Source organism: Triturus cristatus, chromosome 2_1, assembly GCF_964204655.1.
Source record: "Triturus cristatus chromosome 2_1, aTriCri1.1, whole genome shotgun sequence".
NCBI classification, from domain to species: Eukaryota; Metazoa; Chordata; class Amphibia; order Caudata; family Salamandridae; genus Triturus; species Triturus cristatus.
Window position 1 is genome coordinate 864,856,871 of NC_140581.1, and position 24,784 is coordinate 864,881,654.

At 43.8% G+C, this 24,784-nt stretch overlaps 1 protein-coding gene across 2 annotated transcripts in view; it reads left to right on the plus strand.

Annotated features, from left to right (window-relative positions):
• The window catches only part of FXN (frataxin), a 101,919-nt gene that overhangs the window by 56,593 nt on the left and 20,542 nt on the right, over positions 1–24,784 (plus strand). For both annotated transcript variants that reach the window (XM_085632987.1, XM_085632988.1), the window contains exon 3: positions 12,174–12,294. In XM_085632987.1, coding sequence (XP_085489113.1) covers positions 12,174–12,294 — 121 coding nt within the window. The remainder of the gene's footprint in view (positions 1–12,173; positions 12,295–24,784) is intronic.

A 24,784-nucleotide genomic window follows, 5' to 3' on the forward strand; every position in this document is an offset into this window, starting at 1 on the left:
GGGCGCGCAATATAGGCGTATGCAAGTGCTACTGTCTTACCTTAACAGTATGTGTTCATCTTCTTAGCACTATGGTAGAAATGTATCTACTGTTTACCATATTGGTACCTGCGATTTCTTTCGTATGCTTCTGTCTCCTGATTGTTTTACACAAGACTAGCACTGGACCAATAAATACTTATTAAAACGTCCTAATCACCATCCTGTGTATTTTCTGAGAACAAGTAAGCACGAGTGACTGAGCGAAAATTACTGCACTGTTTTCCACGATCCATGAGGAATCAGGGTTGTCGTGTTCAGGGGTTGCCAGAAACTACCTACACCACTGTAAGATACAAGGGGGTGGTAGTGGCACTCTAGAGATAGCTGGGCTAACGGCTGGCGTATCCTGTGGGGATGTCCAGAATCAGTTTAGACACCAAGCCCTCAGTTTAGGTCATCCAAAACGCGCAGGTCCTGGGGATTCTTAGGAACTACACGATAGGGGCTGAGAAAAGAGCAAAAACAGATACAGAAATATGCTGAAGGTGACAGAGAGAAGGTTGAAAAGAGAAAAAAAAGTAGAGGGGGAATATTAAAGACAAGGTAGAGGAAACTGAGAGAAAGCATGTAGGGGGAGCGAGGCAGAGATGACTGGTTAGGTTGGGGAAATGAGGGAACAGATAGAGAAAAGGCACACAGGAGATGAAGAGCTTGAATAGGGAGTAAACAGAGAGATTATATGAGGGTTCACTTTGTAACTTGCATGTCAGACCTTTCAACCTCAATTCCAATGCACTATATCTGGATGCAAAATGCTGCTGATGAACCTCAGAGACAACAAACACCCTTCCCTGTGCACATTCTCCCCAGTTGAAGACCATCAGGCAAATGCCTGTCTCCTGGTTCCAGTAATGATCAACCTTCAGCAGTGGTCCTTCGGATTTCTTGCACTCGCAGTCAACCTCTCCAAGTTATTTTCCTTGTTCTTTCCTCACACACTTCTGAACCAAGCAACGGAAAACAAAACTTTAAAATGAATTCACATAGGGGGCATTGTCGGCTTATGGCTGACATCACAGTAAGTCATACTGACACTACCCACTTCTTCAGCAAGAAAACAGTTAAAATGACATGCCCCACAATGAGGCGTGTAGTTGAAATTCCACCAAACTGATTTGAAAACAAGCAACAAAAAAATGAAGTCCTATCCAACAATAGTTTTAAAGCCAGTCAGCAAACAAAGTCTAATTATTGTGGAAACATGAGTGATGCCAGTTGTGTTTGAAACATGAAACACAATGTGCAATAGATCTATAAAATATATTGGAAATCGGGTCTGCAAATGTTGTTGGATCTCAGATGCTGAGTGGAGGGCAAACATTATAACCACACAGCATAAAGTTAAAACTGCAAATGAACTTGTTTAATGTAACACAGTGCCTATTTATCATATCTCTTTCGTTCATGAAATACTCTCAAAACTCTTTACAGTTGAGGATCAAGGGTAATATCACCACATTTTCTGTTTCCCGGTTCCCCCTGCCTGTGTGCTGTTTCTTTAGAGATATCTGGCCTAATCCTCTTGGTGGTCCCCTGCACTTGCAGCTCTTTCTCCTTCAGGGCTAACCCCAGAATTTATTCTTTCAAAGAGTAAGATTAAAAAATGCACCAGAATCTTTTGTGGTTTTTAACGCCCGGGATGTATCTTAAAAGGGTCTCTATGTACTAGTTGAATTTCTACTTCCAAGTTGGCCATTGAGGCCTCCTGCGGGAAGGAGCGTTATAAATAGACCTATCATGAAGGTTTTAATATCTGACTCGTCCAATCCTTCTACCACTCCTTAGATTCTGATGTTATTTCTTCTGACGTAATTTTCCAATTTTTCAGTTAGTGCCTTTTCTCGCTACTTCAAACGCACAACCTACTGAGTGTTCCCTTGAACTTTTAAATGTAAATCTTGCAATCCGCATTCCAGCTCTTGTGTGCCCTGGGTAGACCTTCTATCTTTTCCTTCAAGCTGGAGAAAGTTACCTGAATCTCCTTTTGGTTTGCCTCAGAGGTTGAGAAGCGCCCTTTAATTTCCTGGGTTAGTTGCACCAGCATTTCCTGCACCATGTCCCACCCTTTTGTAGCGCCCAGACTACCCCCTTCTGCACTTTGGATTCCGTCTACACTACCCCCTCCCCAGTGGCTCCTCCTGCCCCCAAATCTGGTTCTTCCACAGTCAGGCCCAAAAACCTGTTTTTTTATTGGGGCAGCAGGGTGTATTAAAGGGGTTCCAAGGTCTACTTGGACCACACTCCTTATTTCGCACATTGGACTTTACCTAACTTCAAAGCCAGATTGTTTTGGGGTAGCTCTGCTGTCCTCCATGCCTTCCTCCAAACTTTTCCTAGAGGGAAACAGAATGGGAATCTCGGATACTGAGTGGAGGGCAAACATTATAACTGCACAGCTTAAAGGTGAGTGAAAACTGCAAATGAACTTGTTTAATGTAACACGGTGCCTATTTATCATATCTACTTTCGTTCATGAAATACTTTTTAAAATCTTTATAGCGAGAGGATAAAGGGTAATATCACGTCATTTTAGTATTTTGTGAATAGTTAGCACATAGATGAAACCTTGGGCTAACCCACGACAAAAATAATTTGTTGGAATTATATAGGAACCATTTCTTAAAAGTGTATGAGAAGCAGGAATTAGAGAAGCAGGAATTAAAGAAGCAGGTGATGCGAGGAGTTTACAAGGAATGTTGAGATTCAAAGGATCACAAGTGCTGTTAATTACGAAAGAACCACAAGGGAGCGAGTGTCCCAGAGGATTAGTGCACGAGGATGTGCTAATGAAACAGATGTGTCTTTTGTTAGATAGTGATAGTCAAAAGGGAATTACCAGGCATGTTGTAGAAATGTGTTAGGTTTACTTTCATATCATCCAATTGATGTATGGGTCTGGCAGTTCTAGAAATGAAAGGCAGTGATAGGCCAAACAATGATTCCATGTAAGAGCCACATAATATGTGAATCTTAAGCAACAGAAAAAGGAATACTCTCTGTCTGTTCAATTGAGGGAAGATTGTATGATCCTCCTTTTTGGAGATCATTATCTGCCTTGCAGTAAGATTGTAAGGGAGAAAGAAGGCATACTTGATTATGAGCTGCAGAGGCACTCTATGGGCTTTAACAGTTTGTCGTGCCAAGCTTAATTGTGTCAGTGCCCGCATTTGAGCTTGCCTTTGTTGTAAAGAATTTAAATCTTTCTGCAAAAGATGCAAAGCAGAAAATGTGATAGTAGAAGTTGTACATATGTGTTTAGAAAGAGGTTGAAAGCCATTGTCAATAACTTTGAAAGTGGTTTGAATGATTTCCCTATAAGTTGAATTATTTCTTTCTGCAGCATTTGTTACAGAGTATGTCTGATCTTCTATAATGGCAGCACAGATCAAAGTAACTACAAATCTTTTTTTTCCTTTTCTTTTACTGGATACAGCCCCAGAAGAAAATAACTATAATCCATATCCTCACTGAATATTGGCAAATGTTTCTTTAGAACAGCAAGTGGCTATAGATCTAGGAGAATGTGTACTATATCTAGAGTTTGGTCTACTTGTTAATGGATCAAACACACAAACGATGATGGGAGGTATACTTGCAACAAGTCTAACCACTGGCAATTGCTGGTGGTAGCATTCCAATGCATTGTTCTTTTGCCCACCATGCCACCTCAGTTGGGATCCAGCCATATGCAAATCAGTCTTGACCCTACTCTAATCGGAACAGGTCAGCCTGAATTGCCAGGCCAGGTCCTCCCTGAACCGGAACACAAGCAATCCAAAACTAGTTTCGTCCTAATTGGCGCTCAGCAGTTGGGTGTAGTTTCGTTCCAGTGGCACAGTGTGCAAGTAACTCACATCTGGGCATACCCGTGAACTATAATGAGGTGGCATGGAGGGCAAAAGCATGATGGGTTGGGATGCTGCCCCAAGTGAGTGCCAGTAGTTAGAGAAATTGCAAGCATTCTTACCATCACCTTTTATGTGTTTGATGCAACACCTTAAGTGGCAATGGTATGCTCAAATGTGGGTCCCTTACTCACTGTGCCACTGGAACCAAGCTTTACCCAACTGAGATATATACATATATCCATGAACTATCAGTAGAGGACCAGTGTGGTCAATGAACACGACGCTGAGCTGTTTGCCGTATATTATGAGGGGAGTAGGTACTGGTCTTACTGCAGTTGAATGCTTTATTTATTGATAAGCAGTACTTTGCCGTACATGCTTTGTCACATTCAGTGGTAAATGGAACAAGCAGTATCGTTGCTGTAGCATTGACACATTGGTACTGATGCCAGCATGTGCCAAACCTATCCCTTCATGAGATGCCCAAATCAAATCAGTCATTGAGTATGTGCCTACCCCCGATCCCAGTTACTGGAGCTACATTAAAGGTTTACAATCAATCAATCAATTAATTTGTAAAGCGCACTACATACCTGTGAGGGTTTCAAGGCGGTGGGGGGGGGGGGGAGGGGGGTGCTGCTGCTATTGGTCGAAGAGCCAGGTCTTGAGATGACTCCTGAAGGTCAGCAGGTCTTCGGTTTGTCGTAGGTAGAGGGGGAGGGTGTTCCAGGTCCTGGCGGCGCGATGGGAGAAGGATCTGCCTCCGGAAGTTGTTCTACGGATGCGCGGGACCGTGGCCAGGGCATTGTCAGCAGAGCGGAGTTTCCTGTTGGGTACGTAGAAGGAGAGCCGATTGTTGTGATAGGCTGGTCCGGTCATGTGGAGTGCCTTGTGTGCGTGGATCAGGAGCTTGAAGGAGATTCTCCTGTCGACGGGGAGCCAGTGCAGGTTCCTCCGGTGGGGGGTGATGTGGTCGCGGCGCGGGACGTCGAGGATCAGGTGTGCAGAGGCGTTCTGGATTATCTGCAGTCTGTTGATGAGCTTGGACGAGGCTCCTGCGTAGAGGGCGTTTCCGTAGTCGAGTCTGCTGCTGACTAGGGCCTGGGTGACTGTTTTCCTTGTGTTTGTCGGGATCCATATGTAGATCTTGCGGAGCATGCGGAGGGTGTTGAAGCAGGTGGAGGAGACTGCGTTGACTTGTTTGGTCATGGTGAGTTTCGAGTCGAGGATGACTCCCAGGTTGCGTGCGTGGTCAGTGGGGGCCGGGGGGGTCCCCAGAGACGTGGGCCACCATGAGTCGTCCCATGCTGAGGGGTTGGACCCGAGGATGAGGATCTCTGTCTTGTCTGTGTTCAGTTTAAGGCGGCTGTCCTCCATCCAGTCTGCGACGGCCTTCATTCCCTGGTGGAGGTTGGATTTGGGGGTGAGAGGGTCCTTGGTGAGGGAGAGGATCAGCTGAGTGTCGTCGGCATAGGAGATTATGTTGAGGTCGTGCTGTCGGGCGATGCGTGCTAGTGGTGACATGTAGACGTTGAACAGCGTCGGGCTAAGGGAAGATCCTTGAGGGACGCCGCAGATGATCTCGGAGGCATTGGACCGGAACGGGGGGAGGCAGACTCTCTGAGTTCTGCCAGAGAGGAAGGAGGTGGTCCAGTCCAAGGCTTTCTCCCGAATCCCTGCGTTGGCAGCCAAGAATGCTGCACAGTTACCTATAACTTGAATTCCTTCACTTTTATGGGCCATGTTATGCTGCATATGGACCATTAGAAGCTTATCCTATAGAATACCTACCTTTCCCCAAAGCTGTTTTGCTTTTAGCAATTTACCTTTTGAATTTCTGAATCCATTTAGGTGTCAACCTGACAAGCCAACATTGTAACCCTGTATGCAGAATGCCGCATTTGACATAAAAAATGTGGGAACTAATGGATCAGCTTTCTGGAGAGCAAGTAATAGGGCATGTGTTTCTTATATCTGTGCAGTGGAATCACCTAAAACTTAGATGTGTGTACACAGAATCTTGAATCGCCATCTTCAAACATTCCCTGCATTGCAGCACACAGTGGGGAAGATTCCTGTTTAGTGCCAACTGCAGGCTTTGCAGAGCCGTCATATAGAACATGCTTTTTTACTCATGTATGGGTAAGATGTCTGGAGTTTGTGGATGTTCTGTATGTAATGAAGAAATTATTAGGCGTGGAATGCCAGATTGTACTGAAACTTCACATCATTTGGAATGTGCATCGATGCCCAGTGCAACTAATGAAAGTGTAGAGCTTGCACATTAGGGCTTCTAGCTTCAGTAGCTGCTTCAAGAGGAACTACATGCGAAACTATGACAATTTGCTGTCCCCATGCTAGAAGGCACTCCTTCAAAATGGCCATCTGTATTGTAGTGAGAATCTTCTCAGTAGGAGTAAATAATTCCTCAGCAGTTGAGTATAAAAGGGAGCGATATGCTATAGTAGTTGTCTGTCCCTCATTGCAAACTACATATGTATAGCCTTAAGTGCTAAGGAACAACCCTATTTACTAGCTTTGTCTTATTGTCCTGTGTCTCTCAGTACTTCATCTCTAGCATGTCTACTTCCAGTACACATTAGATAGTTGTATGGGTTTTTTCCAATTCATTTCAGAAAACGTGGATGTAATTAATTCACATGGGGAATAATTTGCTCAGCATAATGTAGCAAGTAAGCTCTCGCAAAGTTCAAAAACCTCACTCCGTGTGCTTGGATGTTGTAAAGTAGCACGCTTCTGTAAGAAGTCAGGTGCTAAGCCTTTACCCTCACAGGATAGCGCATATCCAAAGACAATCACATTAAAATAAGCAATTTTAAATTGTGTAAAGATTATTTTGTATCTTTGCTGGGCTAGAACTATCACTATTCTGTCTAAATTGTTTTACGTTCAATTAAATAATAATAGGTGATGTAAATATCAATGTATGATAATACCTCTAAATCATCTTGCAGGATCACCATTATTCTTACAGCAAAGAGTCCACAGCTATTCTTATACACCTAGGGCAATCTTATATAGTCCTACTTAAATCCACCAATCGAGAAAGTGGTTAGATAATGCAGTTCAGGTACTACATTTTGACTACAAAACCTGTTTTGGATATCTAAAGTTGATTTGTATTTTTTTTCCTAACTAGATTTGTCACCAGTCCAGTGCTGTGAGCGTTTTGCACATCATGTGTCCATGTGTGTGCCTTTAAATTTCTATAATCTAAAACTATTCCATTTGAATTATGTAGCATGAGCAGTGGAAAAAGAGGATTGTTCATGGTAAACACAAGGCACTTTTATGTGGTGAAAACTGTAATTGGTCTAAAATATATTTTATATCATACTTGACTTCTGGCTTTAGTAGCTATTGAGCCTGAGCTTGGGGCTCACTTCGGAAGGGAAGCGCATGTGGAACGGATTATTTGTCCCACACGCAGGATTTCTGTATATTGCTGGGGCAAGCACCCAGTCCCAGGACGCTTGTTCCTTGTCCAGGGAGAACCTGGCTTGACAGTTCGGGCTGGACTGTTCCCATGAGGAGCAGGGTCAAGACTGATTTGCATATGGCTGGGTCAAAACTGGGGTGGCATGGTGAGCACATGAACAATGGATTTAAACCAGATCTCTTGACTGATGGTGAATGTTTGATTTGTTCTTCATTCCATCCATCATTTGTGTGTCTTTTGCTTTCTCCCCTTAATTGCGCCAGGTATGCCCAGATATGTGTCCCGGACTCACTGTGCCACTGGATTCAAGCTAGCCTGGCTGATGAGGGGTGATGCCCCGAAACTGGTCCCAGGATGCTTGTTTCCGGTCCAGGGAAGACCTGGTTTGGCAGTTCGGGCTGGACTATTCCCATGAGGAGTAGGGTCAAGACTGATTTGCATTTGGCTGGCTCTAAACTGGGGTGGCATGGTGAGCAAAAAAACGATGGCTTTAACCCAGATCTATCTACTGGGGTAACTGTGTGATTTGTTCCACATTCCGTCCATCATTTGTGTGTATTTTGCCGGGGCTTATTTTAAAGCACGCTCACTTGCATATTTTTCTCTGAGTGTTTCAGACACTAAGGAGGAAAATGCTTCCTATTACCTCCTCATCTCCTTATAAATAATGGAGGCCAATCCCCTTCTTTGTGGATGATGTGTTAGGCATCTGACAAGCTTGACCAGAATAATACATTAATTTTGCTCAACATTTCCCCTTCAAACTGTATTTCTACATCATAAAGTCTACCAGGAGGGTTTACGTGTCCATTCAGCATTTCAACCTGTTTGTATTCTTCAGTTAGTCACCACCAGATGGTCTTTGAGATTCTTGTGAAAAATAGTAACTTCCTCTATGCTGTCCAGAAGCCCAACTGTCCAAGTCCCTTTCTCAAGAATTAGCATATTAATCTTGCTTCACCTTCACTTAAATCTAAAAAGGCCTTAAAAATCATGTAAACATACATGTAAATTATTGCTGAGAAATCAAACTATAATAAAGCAAATGCTCTACTGTGTACATGTGCAAATAAAATCAAATGCAACGTGTTCATAAATTATTCATGTACACTCAAATGAATATATGAATGAAAACGTAAAGATTACGTCAGCAGCCGTCCTATGAATTTTATGACCTTGCAGCCAGCCTCTCAATATTATTTTCCTAAAATTCCTGGGAGCTTTTCCCGCACATGTCAGAACCCAACAATGGAAAAGAAGAATCTAAAATGGAAGAGCACATAGGGGCATTGTGGGCTCACGGTTGACGTCACAGTAACTCATACTGACACCATCCTAAAGGTTAAAAAATAAAAAATACTAAGAACACTTTCAGACTAAACCGATAATTGTTGAAATAACTGCATTATGAATTATGTCATCCAATATGGTAGCCATGTTTTTAATTCCCCTTTGCAAAACATATGTGAATACTTTATGAAGTGCTGCTGACTCACTTGCCGTCAGCGACACATATGTGGCATGGAGCACACTTGAAAGGATGTGCCATTTCCATGTAACCAGGACACTGTTACTGACTATTGGTTACTTTCCCACTGTCTGAGTCCACTACTTGTTAAGCCCACAGCCCCGGACTCGAACCTGCATTTTAAAAATCTAGGCACTCTATCGCTTCTGCAAACTGATAGGTAACAGCAACGAGGGGGTACCCCGCCATATTGTTAATATTTCCAAAATACAGTTACTTGGTGGTAGCAGGCCTTTCTTTCCTCCACATTCTCGTGCGTATGAACTATGATTGCCTTGGAAGGAAGTCTCTGGAGCCTCTTTGGCATCCTTATTTCTGCAACCCCAGTCACTAGGGATGAGGTAACAATAAATGAAATACTGTCATTAGATTTTTATACGCACTCACTTGACACTCACTCAAATCTGTCCCAACTTGTTTTTTCTTAGACACTGTGAAAAGATTCAGAGAGGGAACACTGGAAAGATACTTTGAGGGTTATGTCCCATAAGAAAAAAATGTGTTGTCTCCCTTCCTCCTATGTCTGACGTGTTAACCCTAGTTAGCTTTTCCCTCAGATTCATAGTTACACTGTTCTAATGTTGATGCATATTGAATTTATCTATGGGAGATCTCGCAGGCATTGATTTTAAACTTAATGAAAATAAACGAGTTTAAAGAGATGGACTAAAAGGGAGTAGTCAAAAACGAAAAGAAAATGTTTCTTTAGATAAAATACAAAACATGATGCTCAAGTACAGTTCCTTCCAAATTCAATAAACTCTCCTAAATAACCCAGATAGTCTGGGCACTTCCTAGGCATGGCTTGAAGGGTTCATCACTGCTGTCTCTAAAGAAGGATCTGCGACTTCAGTGGTCTCTGTGCGAACAGTAACATATTGGACACGTCCTACACACTTATGAACGAAAGAATTCTAAGTAACATTTTACATAGTTGCGAGGAAAGTCTGCTACCCAACCACCTATCATAGATCATATCTCCTTGTTAAAGACTGATCCAAAAATATGTATTGACCACAAAAATGCACGTGGAGATTGGGATAAACCATATAAGATAATAATATCACCTGTGAGGTGACATCTCCAGCTGTGGTAAACCAGGGTGCTACATTCACCAAATGTTGTTCTACCTTTATATCAATGACTTGCCAAAACTGCTTTAGGAATATCAGGTACAGGGTTTTATAATGAATGGTTTATCAATTAAAGTTTGTTATTCAGATGACCCGGTGACCTTAGCATCCACTAAAGAAGGTCTCCCGCTTAACTGCTGGAAGGATGCTGAGCACCCTAGGTATACCTATAACGATGTATATGAGCAGCTAAGCAGTCAGTGTAAAAGCTGTCTTGAATACTGTCCTCATCCTAGTTTAGTGCTGGACGAGCTTTCACTTGCACAGTTTCTTAACCCAATGTGGGTGCTCAACTGTAGGTTAGTTAACTTCTATAACATGATGATGCCCATCCTTTTTACCCCCGGCCCTGAAATAATGATGGTTTATTTATTTGCATATTTTGTCAGTCATTGCATGATGGTGCCTACCCCTGATTTAATGTTGTCCCTGGCATCCTGGTGGTAATTCCTGGCATGCTGTGAGCTTCTGTTCTATGATATTGATCACCCTGGCATACTGATTTGCATATTGTGGGCATCCACAGCTTGATGAGACTCACCCCAGGTATAATACCAGCTTTTGCCTAAGTCACGGTCATCCATTTATAGTGCCCACCACTGGTATAATACTCAAATTGGTACTATGGTGCTAATTCCTGGTATATTTTGAGCATCAATGGCATGATGGAACAGGTCAGAAATTGGGGTATTCATCTGGAAGAGGGTGATCCCTCCCAACTTAATAAACACAGTCTGGCTCGGCCAAAACACATTTCTTAGAGAATATGTATTCGACCCTTGGTAGGTATGGCACAAGCAACAGGCTTGATAAGTTCAAGAAGTACCAACAATTTTAAAGTAAAAAAAACAATACATTGACATTCCCAACCAATTTAGAAAAATAAAGCAAAGGTTAATGAGCAAAAAGACTCCAAAAACACAATTTAAAAAAGGGAACTGTAGAATTAATTTTTAAGCCAAACAGCAACTATAAAAAGTAAAGCTTCTAAAAAAGTAAACTGCCATTGAAAAAACCTTCTGATTTAATCTAAGAAATGAAAGTCCAAATCCTTCAACTGCGGAAGGTCGAAGAATGAGCGATGTCATTGTTGGGTTCTAGCTGAAGCTGTTGGGTTTGTCAACAACAGCTCAGAGCGGGACTCAGCCGGATTTCATAGCAGCTGATATCACATCGAGGGTTGGATAGATTTGCCACCTCAACCCAATCCAAGGTGTTACCTTCGAACTTAGTGACTGTTTTGTTTCTCAGAATCCTTGAGCTGGAAGCTGTAGCTCAGTCGGGCTCCACAAGGCCCATGCCTTTACTGCTCCCTCTGAAACTATTTTCAATGCAACATAAGATCTAAGTGGGATGACCCTGATTTTCCTGTCTGCTTTGGGTGTGATCATCCTGAACAAGCCTCATCACCTTCCCGTCCCGGTCCTCTGGATGTGGAAAACATAGCTAAGTCCCACTTTTCTCCATCTGCTGTGGATGTTCTTTCCATTCAATATTTCACCCCTTCACTCTGCAAGGCAGGCTTCTATGCACCAGTTCTTTTTCCAGCCATGTCTCTTGAAGTCCAGAGCCCTTCTGCTTTTTGTGTCCCTGGAGCATGCAAAATAGAGGCAAACCACTTGATCCTTGGATAGCAGTCTTAGACCCTGGGTACCCGCAAGTGTCTGGAGCCCTTTAGTCTTTGGGTACACAAGTCCTCTTCTTCCAGCAGGTGTCAGGAGGCTTCTTTCTTCCAGCATTGCCTTCTTCTTCAGTTGTAGTCTTCCCAGATCCAGGGATGTTCTGAGGAGGTGGCGATGATTTGCCAGTATTTTCCTGTGCACTAGCCGGTGACTGGAGCATTTTCCCTACCCACTGCTGGCCACTTTCTCATCCACGAGTCCACGAGGACTTTTTCACAACCCAGTAGTTGTCGCTGTGATTACTATATATGTATAGGGAACCAGTGTTCAATCTGTTGTCAGAATGGGGAAGGTACTTGTACTGCAATCACTTTAGATGTAACTGTTGGTATGTACTTAACCTTTATGCTTCAGGGATTGATACAAAGCAACTCTACCTGAAATGTTGCATGGCTGATGTGCCAAACGGACATTGACAAATATAGCTTTTCAAATTATATGTGAATTGATTGTGTGTTTATCTTTGACTTTGTATTACAGCTCTCTAGACGAAACAACTTATGAAAATTTGGCAGAAGAAACACTGGATTCCTTGGCCGAGTTCTTTGATGACCTTGCTGATCAGCCATTTACACCAGAGGATTATGATGTGACATTTGGGGTATGTTTTTACAAAGCACTGCCAACATTTTCCTTACATGACTATCATTATAAGACAAGCCTACCAATGCTGCTATGGTGACTTTATACATAGTGTGCTTCCTTAGTTAGAAATCTACATATATAACTCGGCTGACATAATGTGTTAGGCATCCCGCGTTCTGACTGCTCTGGTAACATAATTAGTAGGCAAACCTACACCGGAGACTGAAGTATTTTTTGTTAATATGAGCAGTTTATTAGAAATTAAAAAATACTGTGGTTATCCCTTGTGAAAGTTATCAAGCCCATACTTCATATTGCTATTGTATTGATGTTCTGCCATAGCTATCCCAGATCTAACCACCAAGATAAAAGTACTACAATCTTTGTGTGCAGCTCGACATTTCAGTGTGTGAGCTATTTAGAATTATCAATAGAAAATAAACAATATTGTTCACTCTGGGGAGTCGTGAACGAGAATGGTGGGAATTCCCAATAGCCGTTGCACCTGAGCATAGCAGCCTCGTGGTGCGCCAGCCTGGGATTTTGCCGAAAATGCGACCTGTAAAATCCATTAAGCCGAGGCTTTAAGGCATCATAGCTCATTGCTGAATCCCTGTTACGCCCAAACCTACAAGTCTGCGCTGATGGCTAGGACGGCTCTTCCGCCCCTGTGTATTAGTGCATTTGATCTGCCTACAGTCTCAGCACTATTACGGAAGTAGGATCCTCCCCGCAGTGCTTTGCTGTGCTCATGAATCGTCGAATGACATGTGCTGCCCTCACCTTCTCTGACACATTTTTGATACGGAGCATCGGAACCAATCAAACACTCACACCCAGTCAACAGATCTGGGTTTGATCCATCACCATTCTTTAGCCCACTCTGCCACCCCAGTTCAGACATGGCCATATGCAAATCAGTCTGACCCTGTGCCTCATGGGTGGCAGAGTGGGCTAAAGAACGGTGATGGATCAAACCCAGATCTGTTGACTGGGTGTGAGTGTTTGATTGGTCCTAATGCTCCGTCCATCACCACCCTATTTTGTACCGCTTTGTTTGCCATAAGTTGGCAGGGTATGCTCAGACGTGAGTCCCTTGCTCACTTTGCCACTGGATTCAAGCAAGCCTGGCTGATGACGGCTGAAATGCCAGAAACCGGTCCTAGGAAGCTTGTTTCCGGTCCAGGGAAGGCATGGCTTGGCAGTTCGGGCTGGACTGTTCCCATGAGGCACAGGGTCAGACTGATTTGCATATGGCCATGTCTGAACTGGGGTGGCAGAGTGGGCTAAAGAACGGTGATGGATCAAACCCAGATCTGTTGACTGGGTGTGAGTGTTTGATTGGTTCTGATGCTCCGTCCATCACCACCCCCTTTTGTACCGATAAATGAGTTCAAAGCATCAAAGAAATGTAATCCACTCATTGAAAGATTGCATTGAATGTATATTTATTTTTAAAAATGCAAAGAACAGCTGCTAAAAAGAAAGAAAACCAAGTTCAGCAATCTCCGGACTACAGTAAAAACTTTTCCGATCTCAAAGCCATTGAGCACTATAATTCTAAAGACTTCAAAGTTAAACCCTTACCAAGAACCCATGTTAATGGCCTACACTTCAGCCCAGTAAAAGGGGCTTCTAACATTAATTTGATACTGGGAAATTCCTATGCAAGGAGCCAGTGTCGTAACGAAACTTGAGGGGGCCCCTGGATACATGTAAGGCCCCCCACCCCCAGAGCTTTCAGGCCAGGCGCCCATGCACTGTGCTGGAAGAGGCCCCCTGGAGATCAGGGGCCCCCTGCACCGCATGGGCTGCAGGGGCTACTGTTACGCAACTGCAAGGAGCTCAGATAGACTCTATGTGGACACTATTTCAACCTCATACAGATAACAGTACTATATTAATCACTGACAATTGCTCAAAACCAGTCTAAGGTTGCTTGTGGTCCCTTCTGGAGGAGGCCTTGCTTTGCAGTTCGGGACTGATTGTTCCTATTAGAAGCAGGCTTTGTACTGATTTGCACAAGTTGGACCTTTATCTAGAGTGTCATGGTGGGTGAAAAACGATGGACTAGAGTGTGGCCTGAGCAATTGCCAGTGGCTGAGATTAGTTCAAACATTCCATCCATCCTGGTACTTTCGTGACCCCAAGCTGCGCAGCGCGTTGCTGAAGACAGTTGACCATTATTTTCAAGATAATCAGGGCTCAGTTGAATCTGCGGTGTCCTTGTGGGAAGCTTCTAAGACTGTACTGAGAGGGGAGGCTCTGTCCTTGGTAGTGGCCGCCAAGCGGCGGAGAGACGCCGAGGTGATACAAGTAGAGGACGAGATAGCGGCTTTAGAAGTGGCCTTGGAAGGGGATGTTGCAACGTCCACATTGCATAATTTGAGCCTGAAGCAATTGGAATATAGGGATCTGGTGACGAACGCCGCCAAGACCCTCAATAGGGAGCAGCAGGGTCGATTGTATGACGTTGGTGATAAGGCCGGGAAATTGCTGGCATGGCTGGATAAAAAGGAGCGTGTTAATCGAGTGATGCCGGAGTTGTTGACGGATGGGGGTGAGGTTGTCACTGATCCCGACGGTATAGTTCGGTGTTTCTCGGACTATTTTCGTATGGTATACACCTCGGGCTCGGATAGGCCGACAGAGGACTCGTGTGATCTTCTGCGTGACATCGCTCTGCCCTGCCTTTCTGCCATTGATAGGGATGACCTCGATGGCGATATCACTGTAGACGAAGTGGCGTGTGCTATCCGTGCGTTGCGCTCCGGTAAGGCTTCGGGCCCAAATGGTTTGCCGATAGAGCTGTACAAGCTTTGTCCGGATAAGTTGGCTCCTCACCTGCGCGCCATGTTCGTGGAGGCGCGGGGGAATGGGTTTCTTCCGCTCGATCAACGGCTGGCGACGATTGTGGTAATACATAAAGACGGAAAGCCCCGGGATAAGTGTGGCTCCTATCTGCCGATATCACTTCTCAACGCCGAGCCGAAAATCCTTGCTAAGATCCTCGCTAACCGCCTGGTCCGGGTGCTTGGCGACTTGATCCACCCGGATCAGTCGGGCTTCATCCCGCACCGTAACACTGCACTGAATCTTAGACGCCTCCATGGAGTGATTGCTAGGACGGGCACGATGCGAGAGCCGGCTATTGTGGCGTCCCTCGATGCCACGATGGCCTTTGACACGGTGGAGTGGGCATATTTGTGGGCTGTGCTAGCCAAGTTCGGCTCCGGGCCTGGATTTGTGGGATGGGTGAGGTTGCTCTATGAGGGGCCTCTTGCAAGCGTCGTGGTGAACGGGCGGGCGTCGGCACCGTTCGAGCTCGGGAGAGGCACCCGGCAGGGTTGTCCCCTGTCGCCGTTGTTGTTCGACCTTGCTCTTGAGCCGTTGGCGGCGTGGATACGATGGCACCCGAACATACGTGGGATTCGTTGGTCGCCTGACCACGAAGACCGTATTTCACTCTACGCCGACGATATTCTGCTATACCTTGCCTCGCCCAAGAAATCTCTGATAGTGGTTTGTGACGTCTTGACCTCTTTCGGTAGAAACTCTGGCCTAGTCATTAATTGGGGGAAGTCATACTTGTATGTCCTGTGTGGGGATGTCCCGCCTGTCCCGCGCAACTGCTCGATCCAGATAGCCCAGCAGGGCTTTTTGTATTTGGGGATCTATATTTCCACCGACCCCATTCTACGCTACGAGAAGAACTTGCTCCCTCCCTTGGCGCGTCTGCGGCGGGATGTGGCGGGCTGGCGGCGGTTGCCGCTTTCCCTCCTTGGCCGTGCCACACTGTTTAAAATGATGTCTCTTCCCCGTTTCTTCTATGCTCTGCAGAATACCCTTGACTTGGTCCCGGCCAGCTACTTCCGTGAGGTCGAAAGCCACCAGCGCGCGCTCTTGTGGGACGGGCGTCCGCGTATAGCGATCGCTAAGTTGACGCTTCCGTGGTATGACGGTGGTATCGCGCTTCCAGACATTCGACGTTATTACTGGGCCACCCAGTTGAGCGCGATTAACCATGGTGTATATGGTCCGGTGCTGAGCCCCGGCTTCGCCATGGACCGATGGTTGCTCCGTGGGGGTAATTACCACAGAGCGTTGTACTCGAAGTCGTCGGACTTCACCCTTACGGGGCCCACCAGAGTGGCCGTTCATGTATGGAAGGTGGCGACGGACTCACTGGGCTGGAAGGGTAAGCTTACCCTTGCCACCCCTCTGTTTGACTCCGATATTCTGGGGAAGCTTTGGCATACTAAAGGGTTTGAGAAATGGGACCTGATCGGCATATCCAGGGTTGGAGACCTTTTGGTTAAGGGTAGGATAAAGTCATTCGAGGAGTTGCAGAAGGAATACGAGCTGGGGAGCACGGAGTTCTTCCGATATGCTCAAGTGCGCCACGCCCTGCGGTCAGTCCTTGTAGAAGGGGAGAAGGTGCCCGAGTCCTCTCCGTTGGAGGACCGGATCCTGGATGGCCATATGCCAGAGAGCACGATTTCGCTCATTTATAAGAAACTTATTAATGTTCGGGCGGATCTTCTTCTAGGGTTGCGCGATCAATGGACCAGGGATGGCCTTGAACTAGATGATGAGGATTGGCAGTATGCAGTTTCTTCTCCCAAAGAGGTCGCTATCCCCGCGCGCCTGCGGCTGGTGCAGCTTAAAATACTCCATAGGGTCTATGTGACGGGGCCCAGGTTGGTCCACATGGGTTTCTCTGAGGAGGGCTTATGTAAGAGAGGCTGTGGTATGGTGGGTACCTTCCTACATATTATTTGGGAATGCGGTGCGATTATGGAGTTTTGGAGGCGAGTCCACGAGGTGATGGGGGAGGTGACGGGAATTGTCATGCAGCCTGAGGCGCGATGTTGTCTCCTGAATGAATGTCTGGAGTCCTACTGACCACAACGCGGCACAGACTCAGTGGGTGACCCTAGGGAACATGGTAGCCAAGCGCGACATTGCTCGGCTGTGGGGCTCTAATAGGCCTCCTACATTGACAGCGTGGATGGAAAACATGGATTGGAGCATGTTTAGGGAGAAGACAGTGTATTGTGCTCGAGGGCGCCCTCGGAAATGGCACTCTGTATGGGGGCCATGGAACCAGTACAGAGGGGACATATGCCTGCCCCCAGACCCGGACCCGCCTGAGGAGCAGCTTTCCCCTTAGCTTTCTTTCCGGCTTTGAATTCCTTGCTGGTATGTGTTTGTCTTCTTGAGTCTCTGCCTTTCCCTCCTTTCCCTTACTATAGACCTGTGTCTGTTGGACGAAATGGGGCTCGTCCCCCCTGATGGGAACCTCTTTTGGTGCTTACAGTACTTATCGCCTTGTTTGTGTTTAGGGTTTGATTTATGTTTATTTAAAACAGAACCTTTGACTCTCCTGTCAGTAAAATGTGGACGCAAGCATGTGTTGTGTCTCTAAAGCTGCCGTACCTCCGGGTTGTCGGCTGAATAGCTGTGTCACTGATATTAAAATAAAGGTTTTTCAAAAAAAAAAAAAATTTTTTACATCCATCACCTTTTTTTATGCCCTAAGTACGACACTTATGCCCAGATGTGGTTTCCATGCTTACTGTGCCATAGAACTTAAGCTTTTTCCGACTCATGATTCCTAAATAGGTTGACGTTGTCAATCAAGGATGCAGTCAGCCACACATGAAATGGACACCTTAGCCGGCATCAGTCTCTCTGCAAATTCGACTATGGCTGTGAAATGACCCTTCATCTTGATCCACCATGCCGTATTCACCAGGCCTAATGTGCATTTCACTCAACTTACACTTTTCTGCACAATTCCGGGCACAAACCCCCTCTGAGATGAGAGTCAAATAACTTTTCAAGTTCTACTTAATTTATAACACAGGAAGACTGGTGGTCAGGCATACCATGCCCCAGGTGCAACACAATCTCATCCACCACTTCACGTACGTTTGTGGTTTTTTTCTCTAGAAAACTTCTGTGGTAGCATTTCATGAAGTGGCTTTTCTTGCCAAACATTACAGGTTGATTTAACAGCCAGATAAGTTTAGTTTTGGTGCTTTCTTTATACCCTACTGTTCCGTAGTGAAAGTACTGACCTTTAAAACTACCACCCTCCTTTCCTTGTCACGAGGACCTAGTTTGGGTGACCGTATGGCAGCAATTTCAGAAGAGCTCCTACCATACTCCTATTCTCCCTGCACACTATATCAAGTTAAATTTTGTTATGTTGTGTGTATTTTTTTAGCGTACTATCACGTAGAGTATCTTGGCGCTGAGCATGTGGGAGCCTATCCTTGCCTAAAGGGACCAGAGTGGCTATTCAAAGAGTAGGGTCTTCAGCTTCTTGTGCAACTCAAGAAGTGAGGAGGAGATTCCGATGTTCAGTGGCAGGTAATTCCATGCTTTAAGAGAAATGTAATAGCAGGCCCGACCACAGGTTCTGGCTCTTCGTATGTGTGGGAAGTGTCCAAGACGAAGTTCAGCTGAGAAGAGGTGTCTGGATAGTTTGTGACAGGCGATGAGGTAGGCTGGGAAAGGTTTGTCTAGTGCTTTGAAGTGAGGAGTTTGAACTGTGCACGCTTGTGTATCAGGAGCCAGTGGCGCTCATTGAGGTGCAGTGTGATGTCTACTGCTTGGGATTTTGTGAGTGATTCTGGCTTCTGAGTTCTGAATGGTTTGCAGTTGTCTCGTGAGTTGTTTGCTGATCCTGGTGTAGAGGCTGTTGCTGTAGCCCAGCTTGCTTGTGTTGAGGGCGTGTTTGACAGTTTTGTGGGTGCTCTTTAGGAGCCATTTGAAGATTCTTCTCAGCATCTTGAGGGTGTGGAAACAGGAGGCTTTAACAACATTGACTTGTGCTGTCATGTCAACTTTGCTGTTAATGGCGGTCTTGGCATGGGTGCTGGGCGTGGGTCCCACTTCAGCTAGCCACCAGTTGGAGTGCCACGGTGAGGTGTTTTTCCTGAAGATCACAACTTCTCTATTGTCGGTGTTGAGTTTGAGAAAGTTGGTCTTCATACAGTCCGCAACTTCGGTCATACAGTCCGTGAACTCGGTCTGGGTGTTGGGAGTCTTAACCAAGAGGGATGCTAGCTGGAGGGATTATGTTCGCATTGAAGAGGGTTGAGCTCAGTGAAGATTCTTGTGGTACTCCACAGATGAGGTTGTAGGTGGTCAAAGGATAGGGGCCAGGCTGACTGTCTATGTCCTGCCAGTCAGGAAGGAGTAAATACAGCCGAGAGAGGGTACTTGGATTCCAATCGCTTTGGATGAGGATAAGGTGGGAAACCATGTTGAATGCTGTGGGGAGTGCTAGGAGAAGGACAGGTGCTGTCTCCTCTGTCAGGATCTTGTGGATGTCGTTTGTGAACGCGATGAGGGTTGTTTCTGTGCTGTGGTTGGGCTTGAATCTGTACAGTGTGGCGTCGAGGAGTGGGAGACCTTAAGCCTCTCGTGTCCACGTCATCCAGGTGACCTCTCCCACCTAGAGTGCACTCATCAGTCACCATCAATATCTCCAAAATAGGAGGGTAGAGTTGACATCCACACATTATAAGCATTATACGGGCATCCAACTGCAGATGAAGGATCTATTGAGGAGCCACATGTGCCAGCGAGAATGAGGCACCAGGAGGATGCAAGATGCTAAGAGACCAATCGTTTCATAACTATCAAGGCTGGGACAGTAGATCTTATCTGAAACCTGAAGGTGCATAGTCTCAATGCCCCAGACTTTGTGCTGTGGTGAGAACACCTTTATGGCAGCAGTATTCACAGTGGCCCCAATAAAGGGAAGCCCTTGAGAAGAACGAAGATGGGACTTGGGCTTGTCAATGTAAATTCCTACAGCTGACAGTCACACCACCATTGTTTAAAGGTGGTCTGAGATTAGCTGAGACACGCCTGCAGTCAAAAGCTAACAATCAAGGTAAAGGAATACATAGATCCTAACAAACTAATTGTGTCACCACCACCGACATGACCTTTGTAAAGACCTGAGGGGCCGATGTCAGGCGGAAGTGTAGGACGATGAACTGGAAGTGGTCCAACCTCACCACAAAGCAGAGGTACTTTCTGTTGGACTGCAAGATGGGCAGATGAAAGTATGTGTCTTTAAGTTATAGGCAGCCCATCCCGTCCCCGGATTCAAGACCAACAGAACTTGATTCAGTGTCACTGTTTTGCAATTCTCCTCCTTTTGATGTCCAAAATCAGTCTCAGGCTACTTCCTCCTTATTACCTGGAATAGCAGCCAAGGCCCTTATTCGCCTCGGCTAAGATTCTGATCTCTCCCCTGGCAATTTAATCACCAACTCTCTTGACAAAATATCAGCATGATCTGCAGAGATCCAGACAAAAAACTGAGCAATATGAGGCGGAATACCCAAAAAGGGAGAGCATAACCCTGCAGAACAATCTGAAGGACCGATTGGTCTCAGATGATAGACTACCAATGTGGTAGACAATGCTGAATTCAGCTACATATTGGAACCACTAGGCTGATGGAGGGGACACTTAAGGATTTGCCGACTGCAGTGCCAGAGGAGAAGGAGGAGCAGAAGAATTGGTATTGCAGTCATTGACCTCCACCCCTAAAACCCTGGGATCCAAGAAGGGGCTAAACAGGTTGAACAGACTGCCTCTGAAAATAGTCAAGGTACCTCAAATATCCTCACAACATTCACTAGTCTTGGTGGACTTGGCAATCTTGGAAAAGTAACCCCCATGAATGAGCCAAAGCTCGACTTTCCTTGAAATGCACCAAAGTAGAATCTTCATTCTTTTCAAACAATTGTACCTCATCAAAAGCCATGTCCACAAGAGATGCTTGGACACCTTCGGAAACAATTGTAGGACGCATTCAAGTATGGCATCTGTTTACACTGGTGCCCATAGCCTGTGACAACACAATCCATGGTATCCAGGCAGAACCTCAGACTATACTTTGCTGCTTCCCAGACATCCTGTATTATCAACTAACTAACAAACTAAGTAGACCTAATAGTAAAAAGTACAGCACATATTTTAAAAAATGCAACACATTAAATATCAGCATAACATTATTTTAAGCATTTCACACCCTCAGAAAATACATTAATTAAACTTACAATTTTGTAGCTGCAGATCTCTGTCCAAATTCCCATAGGAAAAATTAGTAATCCACCTAAAGTCCTTAGAACAGTAATAAAAAGCTCCAAACAAATGCAAAAATTAAGAAAAAGGAAAGGTAATCCTTAAAGCAATCCAAAGTCTGTTAGATCCATAATTTTTTTTTTTTTTTTAAAAAGAACCACTCTAGGAAACGTGAAAAACAAGGAAATTCATATTAAAAAATTGTTTTATAAAAAGCCAATACATATTTCCTAAGGAAAAACAAAGGAATGTCCAACTTTCCTTAGAAACACCTAGGAATCGCAAACCTGTAAGAAATACATAAAACACCCTCCCGTACAAAACACTACGGGCCCGATTAGGAAGGCAGACAGACACCCCATTGGAAACCAGACCGACCGACTAGCCGCATCTCCGCCCGTTGTGTAGGTCCTAAGGGAGGACATACACAAAGGACGGAGACGCGGTGAGGCTTGAATGTCGACATGGTCTATATAAGAAATTCTCAAACTCTTTGGTACTGAACTCTCGCGTCGTAAAATTAAGACCTCTATCATATTAATTAAGGTTTTTTCTGTACAAATCTACATAAGTGGATGTTTTGAGAAATGCATCTCTAGAAGGACAAAGCCCTGAAGAAGTCTCATGAAAACGCGTTGGTTACGCTGATGTGAATTATTTTTGTATACCACAAATAAATAATTTTGAACACAAAACGTGTCTGAAGCAACTTTAATGAATATGAGATATCCGAAAATAACCTTTGTTAATTGAATCAGATTTAGAACCAGTGCTGTACTTTGCTAATTGTTGTTGGAACAGAACAGACTATTTTTGAGAATATTGGCACATTGTGGGTGCTGATCTTTTTTGTATATGAGTGTGTGGATTGTATCTACGTATGGGGACCCAGGAGGCTGTCTTCCCCTGTTCTGAGCACCACGTTCTTAGATTAAACCCTACACCTTGATGGGTGTGGAATTGAGAGTCTAGGCCTCTGTCTTGTAAATCGCGAACTCAGAAAGGTGTTACACACTAAAATGATAACAATTACAAAACCCAAACTACTACAAACTAAATTACAAACCATTACTCACTACAAAATGTATATTTAGTATTGCCATCACAATTTCAAAACATTTAAGAAACATGTGTAAATATTTTCAAAAACACATAAGGCCTCATTTTGATGTTGGTGGGACCACCACCGACAGGCCGTCGGTGGTGGTCCCACCAACATCCAGGCCTTCGGTCGGACTGCCACATTATGATGGTGATGGTCAGACCGCAGCGGTCTGGTGGACATACCGCCGCCTCCTACAGGCTCAAGAAGCCTGTCAGGGCTGCGGTCAGACACTAATCCCTACAATGGAGGGATTAGGATGTACATTTCCCACAGCCTTTCCATTTTAATTCCATGTGGTGCCTGGCACACATTGCATCGATGTTAGAAAGCATGTCTTTTTCTACTGTGGCTTGTGCTGTGGCCCTTTTCCGGGCTGAAGCACAAGCCACAGTAGAAGAATGCAATTTCTGACCGCCTACATGGTGGTCTTATCAAAATATGGTGGCTGGGACCACCGACTACTTGGGTAGTCTCAATCCTGCTGTGATGGCGGCCAGATGCTCGTACGACCTACATCGTTTGAGGCCCATAGTTAGTCCAAATTTAAAAAAAACATCCTTAACTACAATAAAGTGTATCTAAAAAATTATTATATTTTAGACAAAATATCCTACAATATTTGTTCCTTTTTTTACCACACTTTAATATTTTTACAGATTATTTTTATAAAATATTTTAAAATATTAATAGAAATTAAAAGGAAAATGTTTTATAGCCAAAGTAAAAAATTATGTGAAATATTGTTTAAATATTTTCAACTATTAAAAATGTTTAAAACATAGTATATTTTATCTATAAAATGTACTATTTTTCCAATACATTTGAAAAAAATATATTTCTAATGTTTTACTTTTTTCCAACACTAGAAAATCTTTGTAAACATTTTTAAATGTATCTGTATTTCCTCATTTTTCTAAAATTCTTTATAATATAAGCAAATATAAAATACAATATTTAATTAAAAAAATTTAACTTGTAAATTCAAAATTGCATTTTGAAACTTTAATTAAAATACATAAAATGTACTTTACAATATTCTAAATATATACCAAAACTTTAAAACTGAATATTTTAAATAAAATTGTATTAAATAATATTCAAGAATCTCCCCGCCCTTATCACCAATAAATCCAAAATACCACTCCTAAATCTTTTTAAATAAAAAACTAAATATAAACAACAAAAAATGTGTACTAATACATTCTTTATTTTTTAAATACTTCCCACCTTTGTCCCCTATAATCATCCCACTCCTAAAATATATATTTCTACATATAAATATATACAATTTCAATTAGAAAAACATTCTTATAAATACATATTATTCAAAAATTAAAAACATTTCTATAAATAAAAACAACATATAAATAAAATATAGAAAACACTATTTACCACTAAAAAATTATATTATTGCCAATGGTATAAGCAATTTCCATAATTTTTGCAACAATATTTGAAACAATAATATTTTTGTATCACAATATTTATGTAACACAATATTTTTGATTCAATATTTGTCCAAATACCATTTCACACCTGTCATTTCACACCTGTCAGCCAGAATATGATACTAACTCATTGAAGCTGTAAGGATTCTGAGATTGTTAATGATGCTGCCGCCTTTGTCTTTTTTTTTGTCTTTATAAAGTCCAGCTATCATTGCTGGCAGTGCTCATCAGGTTGTAACCCCAGGTGCATTTTCAGGGCACCCTAAGGTTGCAAAATCGGTTTGGCATATACAAGCTGTGGGGATGGTTACCAAACCATAAAGGGTTGGGGCTCAGATTAGCTGGGTGGTGAATTAGGGTGGTGGTTTTCAGGCTCACAAAAGGAGAGGAAAAAATGGATGTATAATTTTCTTGTCATAAATCAGTTCATTTTATTATTATCACCAAACATGCAAACTGTGTCCTCATCATTAGACTACATTGGTCACACGTTCAATTGCTAAATGTAAAACGGTCTTGGAGAGGCTTAAATCAAAGAGTCATGTATTTATCTTACTCTAAGAAACTCAGTTAGTAAGCAGAACTGAAAACAAATTAAAATGTCCTTGATTTACTCATAAATGTTTCTCTTCCTGAGCTGCAACCCACTGTAGGATGTCGATACTGGTTATTAAGGTCATCTGGGTAAAATCAGGTAGCCCCGTCACTGTTGCATAGGTTCGCTGGGTAATAGTTCCTACGCAGATTAGTTCTTTATTAATGACCATGGCGTCTTTCTGGGGCCCTATCACTGACGACGCCACTTCCTTGGAAGATCTAGGTTGGCAGCTAAGCCA